Source organism: Octopus bimaculoides, chromosome 3 (genome assembly GCF_046866305.1).
Source record: "Octopus bimaculoides isolate indiv1 chromosome 3, ASM4686630v1, whole genome shotgun sequence".
NCBI classification, from domain to species: Eukaryota; Metazoa; Mollusca; class Cephalopoda; order Octopoda; family Octopodidae; genus Octopus; species Octopus bimaculoides.
The window spans coordinates 32,407,951-32,421,345 of NC_142930.1; the positions used below are offsets into that span (position 1 = coordinate 32,407,951).

At 34.2% G+C, this 13,395-nt stretch overlaps 1 protein-coding gene across 4 annotated transcripts in view; it reads left to right on the forward strand.

The window, feature by feature from the left end:
- The window catches only part of LOC106872357 (uncharacterized), a 348,763-nt gene extending 344,913 nt beyond the window's left edge, over nt 1-3,850 (forward strand). For 3 of the 4 annotated variants that reach the window (XM_089348770.1, XM_089348774.1, XM_089348772.1), the window contains 3 exons: nt 730-844; nt 1,927-2,021; nt 3,085-3,850. In XM_089348770.1, the coding sequence (XP_089204896.1) occupies nt 730-844; nt 1,927-2,021; nt 3,085-3,159 (285 nt within the window). In that variant the 3' untranslated portion in view covers nt 3,160-3,850. The remainder of the gene's footprint in view (nt 1-729; nt 845-1,926; nt 2,022-3,084) is intronic. The other variant, XM_089348771.1, reaches the window with a different exon arrangement.
- The last annotated feature ends 9,545 nt before the right edge of the window (nt 3,851-13,395 follow it).

Here is a 13,395-nt window from a genome sequence, read left to right on the forward strand (position 1 = left end):
GACCTTGGTAGGATCTGAACTTAGAATGTAAAGGCTCAAAACAAATGCCTCAATGCATTTCTTTTGATGCTTTAACAATAATACCAGTTTGTAACCTTCATAATTGTTCCTAATTTAGTTCAAGGCCACCGATTTTCAGGGAAGGGGTTAAGTTGGTACAATTGATTCTTGTACTTGACTGGTACTATATTTTATCAACCCTAAAAGGATAAAAGGTAAAGTTGACTTCTGCAGGATTTGAACTCAGAACGTAAAGAGCCACAGCTAAATACTGCAAAGCATTTTGTCCAGTGCTCTAATGATCCTGTCACTCTACTATGTATATATTTAAAGGAACAAATACATTCCCTAAAATCTTTCTGAATTAGGTTAAGATACACAATGAATAATACTTTATTTATGTTGATAATTTCACTGTTGATGATACATTAAATTATTTTATTATTTATGTGATAATAGCAATCCAGCCCTATGAGTATTATTTATGGTGCACTAAGTACTGGTTTGTACTAAAATATGATATATTTCAGCTATGAGAAACTAAACTAAAAAAAAATGTATCATACCCACATTACTTGTCATATTTTAGGGTGAAATTTGTCTATAGACCTGAGCTATTTATCAACAAACATTCTTTTACATGTAAATAGCTTTTGTCTTAGACCTAATAAAATCATCATTAGATAAGCAGCCAAATAATGACGCTTTTTTTTCTTGCTGCTTTTTTAGTCCATCTCTTCCACTCTTCCTCAACATACCAATAATAACCTTCTCTCACCAATGGCTTTTGTCTTACAACAAACTAAAGCAAAATCAGTTTCAAGTTCATCCAGTAATTCTCCAGGTAAATTTTCTCGTCCTTTCCTTTACCTTTGTATGTCTGCTTCTTCTTTCTGCAGCCCACTAGCCTTTGCTTATTATTTCTAGTTTCTGTAGCATCACGGAGATGAGAAGGAAAATGTCCCTCTTTGAAAGATGGTGAATTCATTACAGATAACTTTACTTGCAGGAGGATTTGAATGCAACACTGCAAACTAATAAGTCACCTGTCATTGCTGTTGCTTACAACAGTAAGCTATACCACCCTACTGTATCTACTTAGACGTAAATAAACTTGACTGTTTTGGTCACAGACACAATGCGGTACTACTATAACAATATGAAGTGCCATTCTTTTAGTCGGGTGCCTGATACTCTTTCAACTGTTGTCTACTTTCCCCCACCTACTTCAGTTCCGACAGTTGCTTTAATATGACATACAAGTTAACATATATACCACATGGCAAAGAAACAGATGATCCACTGACATCAAATCTCTGCATTATATATAATCTTCATGGTGTTTAGCTTTTTCTGATCTAGGTCTACTGAGTATAAGATATTGATTTTGGTTGTCATCAGTCTACCTATCAAGCACTCACACATGTGTTGGCTGAAACAAAATAGCAGCCAAATAGATATGATACTGGTACACCAGTTCTAAGATATTCATTTCAAGCCCACAAGAAATTTTGTTGTGTATTTAGGCTGCTACATGCCTCACTTCACCTTGCTCTTAAGAAGTAGTACCAACTAGATTATCAAGGAATGCTAGCTGACACTAATCAGTGTGTTGACTTCTTTCATCTTTCACACACATATACATATATTCAAAGCTCTTCTCTAATCCTAGGAAGTCACACATTAATCTAACACACACACACACACCCTCTTGTAATACAACATACATTTATATACACCCCACATACATCAATGTAGTTTGATAAACTTCAAAACAGTCTTTCTTAACAAATTTTTATATTCTATCTCAACACAGACACACACACATTTTTCTAATCTAATATACACCTATATTGTGTTCTTCTAAATACACCTTCACTATTTACTAATTATTTTACTCTCTACTCTGATATTTTCTTTCATTAGTGTTTACCAAGATTGTCAGTGATCATCACTGTTTAACTGAAATGCCATCTTTCTCTAGAGAACAACTACAAGAGACAATGATAAATTTATTAAAGGTATGGAGGTCCTTACTATGCTGCTTATAAGCATCAAATTTTCTTCATGATATAGTTTATTTCGTAAAGAGCAACAATACGATTGAAGGAGATCTTTTACACATTTCCTAAAATTCAATAACTTATCTTTTCTTATGGCTTAGTCAAAGATAAAAGGACAATGGCCGTAACCACTGCCGGGTCTCCAAAACTAGTGGGGAAAAGGGAATAGAACCCATGACTTGTCAGATATGGTTCATGTTGGACTTCTGCACAGTTTCCACAAATTTCTCTCTCAAAGCTTGGAGTTGAACCTGGAACTACATGAATGTGATGTGAACTTCTTAACCACATAACCTTGCCTGTGAAAATGTAAAAAACAATTATGCAATATACACTTGTTAAGAGAGCATGACATTTTCATTCCTTCCTCCTATCAATATTGATTTTTTTTTATATGTAGATACAAAGCCAATTGTATTGTACTTATTGGCAAGGCACATTACATTAATTCCTTCAGTGCTTGTTGTTATTTTTGTATTTTTACCATTTTAGATGAAATTTTCTATGCTAACATGGAATTTTGACATTTACATATTGTTGAAGCAATTGCTTTTATAGCTGGTTGCTTTCTATCACTAGCCACTCAACTGTGGAGTAAGAGTAGAACATGTTAATCAGGTATACTGAAATGCCCAGAGCAATGCATTTTACTTAATGGCACAACATGTAAGCTAGTAGTCATTGAAAACAATACTACAACATGGCAACATTTGGCTGACTGGCTGAAATTAGCAAAAAAAAATTTTGTACTTTAACCTCACAGATATTGTACTTTTCATTTGCTCAGAAGAAAATAGTCATCATTCTCTACTTCATGATAGAAAGCCATGCCTGTATTTAAAGAAAAATATATTTAGTTGTTTATATGTAGATTTCAGAATCAATTCTACTCTTTCTGGAATGGGAAAAGGGAAAATAATATTAAATCATTAAAGGAAATAAAATATGAATTAGTTTAGTTTTGTTTTTTGTTGTTTTTTTTTAATTGCAAATTAATTATTCTTTTCTTTTCTTTTCATAGAATGACTCTGGCTTTCTAAACAAAATCCACCAAGCCTATCTTCTAAGTCTGAAAGCTGAATTATCAAACCCATGAACATGAGATCCTTATGCAATTCAATAAAAGTCTTTGAAGTTGCTAATTTCCTTTTAATAGTGATAATGCTGATAATCTTTGTGATAAACTTCTCTTGGTAATGACAATATAAATGAAGAATTTTTGTTGCTATAAGAAACCTCATAGTAATAATATTCTGTTAATATAGCTAATTATCTTTTGATAGTTACAAAGTTGCAGTGATATTTTTTCAGAGATAATCTTACATTGATTATCACCTGGTGATCACAATGATAATGCAGTGATATTCTGTTCATAATAGAAATAATCTCATAGCAATACTCTTTCAGCTAATAGTGATATGTTTTTATATAATATTCTCTCATTAGAGATAATTTTATATCGATAATCTTCTACAGAGAGTTCAAATCGAACAGTGAACATTTACGATAGAAGTTCTTTCCAGCTTATTTACTATCACACTACTCCTCCAGGATACCTATCAAACACCTTATTCTGAATCTATATACTAGAATCAAAACATAACTGAAAGTTCCCTTTATAGTCACTTAATTGAAAGAGGAACACTGGTCGTTAGCTTTATTTCCAGTTGTTTTATTTATTCATTTATTGCATTAGCTATGTTTATTTATGAGATGATGTAAAGGGTAGTGGAGTGAGAATATCCTACAGATGTATTATTTATTAAAGACTATTATCTCTTGCTATATTTCTGTTGTGATAAACTAATTGTTCCAAGGGATTCATAACACACTCTGTGTGTGTGTGTGTGTGTGTACTTTTTTACTAATCTTTTTCCTACATAGATATAAAACTACATGTTTCACACTATTTTACTGCTTTTACTATTAAACTTTCTGTGACTGCAGAAATTTTAGTAGCATTGTTGATGTCAGCATCACTATTCACCCAGGGTCAATATAATAAAGTACCAATATAAAACTGGGTTCAATATAACAGCTGTGTCATCTCCCCACAAAATATGTGGCCTTGTGCCTATGTCAGTAGTCATCATCATTATTATTATTAAAAAAACATTAATCTGCCATCAGGGTACCAAACAAAAACAGCACAATTGAATGTAATATGATTGCATTTTTTTTCCTACAGTCTATCGTCATGACTATGACTGTTCATGGCTTAGTCATGACTAAGCTTTCTATCGACATATACCTTTTTGTGGAGTGGCAGTCTTATTGTTGTGCTCCTGTCATTAACTGTTGTTGGGTCTTTCGCAAGTTGTAGAGAGATGGAGATCCTCATTGCAAGACCAACACCAGCTGCCCTCCATTCTTCCTTCATCCTACTCCAGAAGCATGTGTAAGTGATCTACTATGCTGTCATATCCCAATAATCATGTTTTACACAAAGCTACAATGTCAGTGTTGTATCTACCTAATTATTTTGCTGTTAGAGCAGTCTGATGCGCAAGTTCTTTAGATCTTGTTTTATCTAGCATTCCATTTGGTGATATTAATTTTTTCCTGCATCCTATGTTACTGTACACTGGCTGCTGGAGCAGGACCTTGTTTACTTGGGCAATGTCTGAGCCAGTATGGGAATCTTTTACCTTTGTCATTTACCACAGAACTTCTTTCAAAATCATGAAGTGAAACTTGTTTTTGCAATTGGTTAGTATCACCCTCTTTGTACAATACTAATGTTGTCCAGTGGGCAAGGACAGGCCAAGACATGCTGGCTTCCATGTCATATTGCAGCTGCTGTGAAGGCATTACTGGTTAGGGTATTCAGCTCACGATCATAAGGGTATATGTTTGATTCCTGGCAGCATGTTGTGTCTTTGGGTAAGACACTTTATTTCATGTTGCACCAGTCCACTCAACTGACAAAAATGAGTTGTACCTGTATTTCAAAGGGCCTGCCTTATCCCATTCTGTGTCATGCTGAATGTTCCTAAGAACTTCATTAAGGGTATGCATGTCTGTAGAGTTCTCAGCCACTTGCATGTTAATTTCTGTTGTTCAAATCAGATGGAACACTCATCATTGTAACCAATGAAGTGTCAGTTTTGTGTTGTGATTATATATAAAATTATATAAATACATAATCTATTTATAAAGATACATATATATATATATATATATATATATATATATATATATATATATCAGATCTATTTGTGTGTGCATGTAATATAGATATATAATATAAATGATGCACAGACACACATATAAAATAGATTAATAAATGTCACCACTACCAAAAATAATGAAAAATGTCATGTTGAGAAGGCCTGGCTGTTTGCTAATGGAGTTCCACACAGCTATGCCTGTATATATATGCATGCATGTGTATATATTGTGTGTGTATGTACATATTTGTATGTAGGCATATGTATGTGTCAATAGGTGTACACACTTATATATAATGCCAGTAGCCCAACTTGTGCCAGCATGGAATAAGGCCATTAAATTATGAAGATGATATATGTATGTATGCATCGTCATCATCATCATCCAACATCTGTCGTTCACGCTGGCATGGATTGGATGGTTTGACTGGGGCTGGCAAGCTGGAAGGCTGCACCAGGCTCCAGTCTGATTTGGCACGATTTCTATGGTTGGATGCCCTTCTTAACACCAACCACTCCAAGAGTGTAATGGGTGCTTTTACGTGCCACTGGCACAGGTGCCATTTGCGTGACACCAGAATTTGCCATGACTGCAATTTTGCTCGGCTTGATGGGTCTTCTTCTCAAGCACAACATAATACCAAAGGTCTCGCTCGTTGCTTCTGTGAGGCCCAACACTCAAAAGGTACTTTTTACATACCACTGGCATAGATGCCAGTTACATGACACCAGCATCAGCCATGACTACAAATTCACTTGGCTTGACAGGTCTTCTCAAGCACAACATATTGTCAAAGGTATCGGTCACCAGTCATTGCCTCTGTGAGGCCCAAAGTTCGAAGATCATACTTCAGCATCTTGTTCCATGTCTTCCTGGAGCTACCTCTACCACAGGTTCTCTCCACAGTCAGAGATTGGCACTTCTTTACACAGCTGTCCTCATCCATGATCATACCAGTGCCTTTCTTGCACACTGCATCTGATGCCTCTTATGCCTAACTTTTCTCTCAAGATGCTGACACTCTGTCAAACATGCACACTGACATTGCACATCCAGTGAAGCATACTAGCTTCATTTCTTTCAAGCCTACACATGTCCTCGGCTGTCACAGCCCATTTTTCACTGCCACGTAGCATAGTTGTTCATGCACAGGCATCATACAATCTGCCTTTCACTCTGAGAGAGAGGCCCTTTGTTGCCAGTAGAGGTAGGAACTCTCTGAACTTTGCCCAGCCTTTTCTTATCCTCACAACTATACTCTCAGAGCATCTACCTCCACTACTAACTTGGTCACCTAGATAACAGAAGCTATCTACTACCTCTACCTTACCCCCCCCCCCCCCCGGTAGTTGATGGAGTCTATTCTCTGTACATTTTTGGTGTTTATTGTACTTGTGTATCTTCCACATGCAAAAGCTATTTTCTCTCTTAACTTTCCTCTAATATTACTGCACCTTTTATGTGTCCAAAGCTTACACCAGGTGCATCTTATGGAGTTTCTACCTATGCCTTTTCTACAGATTGAGCAGAGCCATCTATCTGAAGGGATTTGTGATTTGTCTACCTTCTGACTTTGTTTTTTTTGCTAGGTTAATTCTAAGGCCCTTCGATTCTAGACCTTGCTTCCACACCTGAAATTTCTTCTCTAGTTCTGGTAGTGATTCAGCTATAAGAGCAAGGTCATTAGCAAAGAGGAACTCCCAGGGGCAGCCTGTCTTAAATTCCTCTCTTATTGCCTGGAGAACTATGATGAACAAAAGGGGGATGAGGACCAATCCTTGGTGAACCCCTACTTGTACCCTGAATCCTTCACTGTACATGAATGTATATATATGTGTGCATGTACATGTGTATATATATGCATTTCCTTATATCTTAATATAACATATTTTGACCAGACATGGTGATGACATGTTTATGTTGTATATAAGCAATACATCTAGTAGCTCTGCATTTTGTGAGGACAAATGAAATTAAAATCCCTTACTTCAACGACAGCTTAGGATTGGTGACAGGAAGAGCATCCAGCCATAAAATACTGCCTTGCATAAGTTTTCATTGAAGCCATGCAAGCATGACATAAAAACAAACACAAGGAAATGAATGAAAGACATGTGTGACTGTATTCACACATACATAGCTGTATTAAAATGACCACAAAGAATACATGATATCCTGGTCCAAGTTCAGAGTTATTGCCCTCTTAACTCAATACATGCATGCAAACATACATATATGCATGCATGGTTAACAAAATTGATTGTGATTTTTTCCCATAACATATGATCAATGTATTTTAACTGAAAACAGTTCATTAAAGCAAACCAAATCATAATATCTGATCCAAGATTTTTTTTCAAATGGAAATATTTATTTAAAACAAAGATATGTCATATCATTTTATATATATATATATTTGTGTGTGTGTGTGTGTGAATATAATACTCATCTATTTAGAAAAATGTATCTATCATCGTTTTACCAAATATATAAAGATAATAAAAAGTAAATCTATGTTGGTAAAAGCACACGTGTGTATACTCAAGAGTCATTCTTTTTATTTATACATGAATGCATACATACATACTTACATACACACTTACATATCCATACATGGATACACATAGGTATGTGTGTGTGTGTATGAGAGCGGGAGAGAGAAGGAAATCTTTACTTCACACATCTCTTCTCTGTAAAAGAAAAAGGATAAAGAAGAAAAAATGGAAATCTTTGAATTTGATCTAATGTTCTTTAACTATTTATTTTTGTAAATAAATTATATATATATATATATATATATATATATATATATATATATATATATATATGAAATCAATGTTGTATGTTTTGTTGCTGTTTTTTAACTTTTTTATTAACAACTATCACTTTGGGAAAGCAATTTTAATGAAAAACAAATAAAAACTACAGTCAACAAGTTAACTTCAGAACTAAATATTTTGTCATCCAACTCTCTCCCAATTCCTTCATCATACTACTATTCTTAGTTCAGATTCCTATGAAATATAATCTGTTTCCCTACATTTCTGGTACCATTAATAAAAGCACCAGTATGATCAGTTAGGTCAGTGCTGTACCAGATAACATAATTTTAGCTGTACACTATGAATTTATCAGCATTTTCAACAGCTGTGGCAATCACTCATCATCATCATCATCAATGTTGTCTTTCATTGTTATGGATATCATCTAAATGGTAGAGTGCTATACAGAGTTCCTCATAGTGTATGGATTTGACCCAATCTGTTCTGAGTTCAAACGGTACTGCAGTTGACTTTGCATTTCAACACACCAGTATTGGTTAAATAAGCACCAGTCTTGTATTAAGGTTGGTTCAACCAATTATTCACCTCCTCCTCCCCCCTACAGATCCTTGCTCCAGTAGCATTAGATGACATCAGTAATAATAGTATCACCATCAGCATGTGTAGATGCTGAATATTATATATAAACTCCTGCCTCAGTGTGGATGACAAAACGACGTGGTAACAAGACACATAACTCCATTTTTCTTTTCTTTGCAAACAGGTTCAATATTTACTTTGCAATTGAGTGGTTAACAATAAAAGTGGCCTCAAGTTGAAAAATAGTTATTCTACCACTGTGCAAATGTATAAATTTGAAACAAAAAACGCCATCCATCCAAACACATTTTGAACTTGGAATACAAAACTGGGAACCTAAACAGTATGGAACAATACTTTACCCTTTCAGTCCTATTACTATCATACATTTATAGTGTGCAATTACAATTATGTCAGATCATACTCTAAGCTTTTTTGTTATTAAAATCTGTATGATTAGAATTTTTAATGAGTTACAGTTTACAAGATTAGACTGTTGATAACGGACATACTGTTTGAAAAAAAAATATTATTCAAAACATTATTTTTTCTATGTTTTAAACCCAGAGATAAAAGGTAGTGAAATTTTAGTGAAATGATTATCATTTTTAGTGAAAAGTTCAAATGGGAAAATTTGTTGTGCACTAGAAATAGCCTTCAGTTAACATTTTAGTAGATACACAAGAAGTCGGTTTCATTGAGGAAGGACATCAGCCAAAATCAAGGCAGTTGCTAATATAGTGAAAAATGCTAACAGCATTTACAAGACTAACGCTTACTATGTTAGTTCTGTGAACAACAGTGGGGATGGGAATAAAAACATTGCCATATGCAAGAATTCCTTAACCATCACAACCAACTAATTGTTTCCTTCCAGATGCAGAAAATCAACTTCAAACAACAAATGACCCACCACAGGAAATCCCTCTTTTTTTTTGTGTCTGGTAAAAGGAATTTTATAATTACCACTATCAATGTTGGTGTAATGAAAAATACATCTGGAAAATTTTTAGAGATGTTAGAGCAGAGGAAAGTTGGTGGTTGTTGTATACAAGAGGAAAGCTGGAGGGAATAGATTCTTCCATGTAGTGGTGAGTGAACAGGGCAGAGAAATAAATAAAATAATTAAGGTAGTCAGAGTATGTGATAGAATAAAGTTAGATTTCTTTATGAATAATGTGGCTGCAACTATTATTTCTGCTTATGTACCACAATCAAGACCAAGAGATTATCAAAATGCCCTTTCTATGAAACCTTCTAACAGACCACCTCTCCATGTATACTCCAGGATACATGGAAGATACAGATATAGTACAAATAAGAAAAAATGAAAGTTCCTGAAGTTCTGTGGTGCATATTGCCAAGCCATCTGCAACCAACCAGCCAAACTGGGGAACATCATATAGATTTCATACTCATCAGAAAATAAGATAGACCTAGTTATGAATAATAGGAGGTCTCTCCTTCAAAAAGAAAGTATGGCTAACATAAGCTAGTGGTTAGTATTGTTAGAATTAGAGCTAGACAAATCCTGAAACAGGAGAGACAGAAGAAAGAAAATAAAAAGATCTTTCTGTTAAACATAGTTTCAGAGAAGTTCTCATTCTCAGAGATTTGTGTGACAAGAAGATCTACAATACAGAGAGACAATGGGACTTACTATGAAACAGTTTGCTGCAATCCACAAACAAAACCTGAAGCAAAGTCTCAGCCAGAAAGAAGCAGACAAGATGGTGAAATGGTACAGTAGATATACTCATAAAAGCTAAAAGACAAGCCTAAAAAGACTGAATGGTTCTCTTACAATCTTTTTACTTTTTCTCTCTATTTTTCTATTTAACATTTTGTTTATATGAAAAAAGTCAACTTTTAGAACTGTATCAACTGTATCAACGAAACAATTTATTCATTTCAAAATGGTGTTAATATTTAGAGCAGTATGGTGTATCACCCTATGGTATATCGTATACCTATTCATAGCCTAGTGAACAAAGATGAACTAACATACAAAACCAACAAGATTGTCATGTGTGGAATATCTTTGACAATGATTTACTCAGTCAGGAGAGACCTGGGGTTTAAGAATAATAAAAGAAGTGGTATAAGCTGGTTTGTGTGTGCTCTGACAGCAATATCTATGACAACATTGATACCAAGCTGCAATGACTTTAGTCAGCAGTCTTTCCTTTGAGCAACATCAGTGTCATGAAAACTTGCATCATATAGTGGCAACTGCCAGTCTTCCTCAGAAAACCTTGTAAAGACCTGAACATGTGCAGATGTATGGTTAACGTTGACCTTTTTTTGATAAGAGTAACTATTTTTTGAAAATCTAAATATTTACCTAGATAAACTACACACATTACATGATATAAAAATGTTCGTCTTCGGAAATGCATCTAGCTATATCTAAATTGGGTTGTACAAGTGAGATGTGGTCCTCAACACATCCAGGAGTGTTGTATCTTTAGAGAAGAACTGATTCAGATTATGATGATCTATTCAACTTATGTCAGCAAAGAAAACAGATGTAAAATGATTGTGGTGATGATGGTGATGGTGACAGAAGTGATAATAGCAGCGGCAGCAGCAAGGAGGAGGCATTTTGTTGGAGAGAGAATTCCTGTCAGACAACATACGAAAATTGAAAGTATTTTATATTTGATTCTATTCATTTTACCAATATGTGAAATTAGTAAGGTCTATTGAAACACAAGACATAATTACTGTAGGTCCAAGATTCTGATAGCCATTGCACAAACTTTACTACTTTAACTATTTTGTTCTTTACTTGAGCAAGGCACATGACAAACTGCTTCCACTTATTCTTCATGGTTGAGTGATTAAAAAAAGGTGTTCCTTTGACAAAAACAATTACTCTAACAATCTTTCCTGCATTGCATTCCTCAGAAATTTTCCTCCCCTTTTTCCATGTTTTATCCACAAACATCAGCTTATCCCCACCACCTAAAATTGCTGGCCATGTGTCTAAACCATAAACAAATATTTAAATTTGTAACCCAGAAAAACCTTTATTGGGAAGCTGCAATATGTTTATATGTCTACTTACATACTTACATACAGATACTGACAAATAGAAACTCAAAGAACATTGTTAAATCTTTTCATAAAAATATTTATCAAAAACTTTAAAAAATCGATCATTTAGTAACTAAAAATTTTTTAAATATTTACCTTGAATGTTCTTCAAGTTATGGTCAATGCCAGTCCTCGTTCCATTCGGAATATCTTAGAAGCTAAATATCTTTAGGAAGTATATTTGATGCTCAGAAGACTAACCAAATTATAACAGTGCATATATGAACTGCATAATTTCAGCTTTAAACTATGCAGTAAACCTACGCAATATCAGAATAGGGCAGTTGCATTCTTGTATACTTCCTGATTAATTCTGGTGAAATAAAGAATTGAGAGAGAAATCATTGTGTAAAATGAATAAGTCCAAAAAGTAGGATTTATATTGAAATACTGAAGTATACTATGAGCATTCATGAATTTAAACTTAGTCATACTTGGCAAAAGACTTTATCCAAAAAAGATTTTTTTGTGTGTGAAAGGCACAATTCTTTTACATATCTGAATAACTTGTTAGTCCTTGAAAGAGCATCCATCAATCATTCATTTTAACTACTGCTGTTGTAATAAAATGACTTCCTTTTATTACTTCTACATATCAGTATATTCTAGTTGATCCTTTTAGCTTACCACATTGTACAATCCACAAGTTTTGGAGCCAGTATCAAGCACATTAATCACTGTTCTATAGTACAAGTTGAACTATCCCTTCTTTAATATCCATGACATCACTGTCCAAACCTTTTGTCATTTAATTTTAAACAATTGAAGTTATTTCTATATAGTAACAAACTAATCTTCTGGCAAGTAAAATCTGTGGTAAAGGTTTCACGCCTGATAAATTCATTTCTGTTCACATACTCTCATACTGGTGATGCCAGGTTTGCATGTTCTTCATGCACTACAACAGACTAATCTTATTCAGATAATTTCATATGAATGCATAAAAATATCAATTTCTTATGAATAAGTGCTAGGCTCAGTATTTGTAGGCATAAAAGGAAAAAGACCATAAACAGAAGAAGTAAAGTAAAATTACTCTAAGCACGAATTGAAATGTCACAGATCACTCAAGAGGCTTACCTCCAGACGAACATTTTCATAGATAAAATATTTCAGAAACTGTAGGATGTCTGTGTTTTTCCTAAAAGTATTACTATCTTATAAGAAAGTGAAATTGTGATATCATCTCACTAAAGTCCAGCCTATATTTCACAGAAAATAAAACCAGGGCCCAAAATGTCCCAACTTGTCTGGATTAGTAAATATCATTTAGTAAACGTTGACAAATTTGGATAAGTTTGTATGCTAGATGGAGACAAAGACAGTGACAATGTGTACAATGTTCTTTGTTAAAGAGAGAAATATTCTTATTTATTGTAGACTAAGGCTGGCAGAATCATTTCCATGCTGGGAAAAATGGTTAGTGGCATTTCATCTGTTTTATATCCTGAGATCAAATTCAACCAAGGTCAACATTGTCTTTTACCCTTTTGAGTCTATAAAATAAGTACCAGTTGAGTACTGGGTCAATATAATCAACTTACCCCCTCCACCGAAATTGCTGGCCTAGCGCCAAAATTTTAAACCAATATCTATGGTAGTACTAACTGACAGTGATTACATCAACACAATATTGGAATCTTCCATTCAATTTTATTTCATATCACTTAACTATGTTTAATGATGTTTTAAATAAGTGT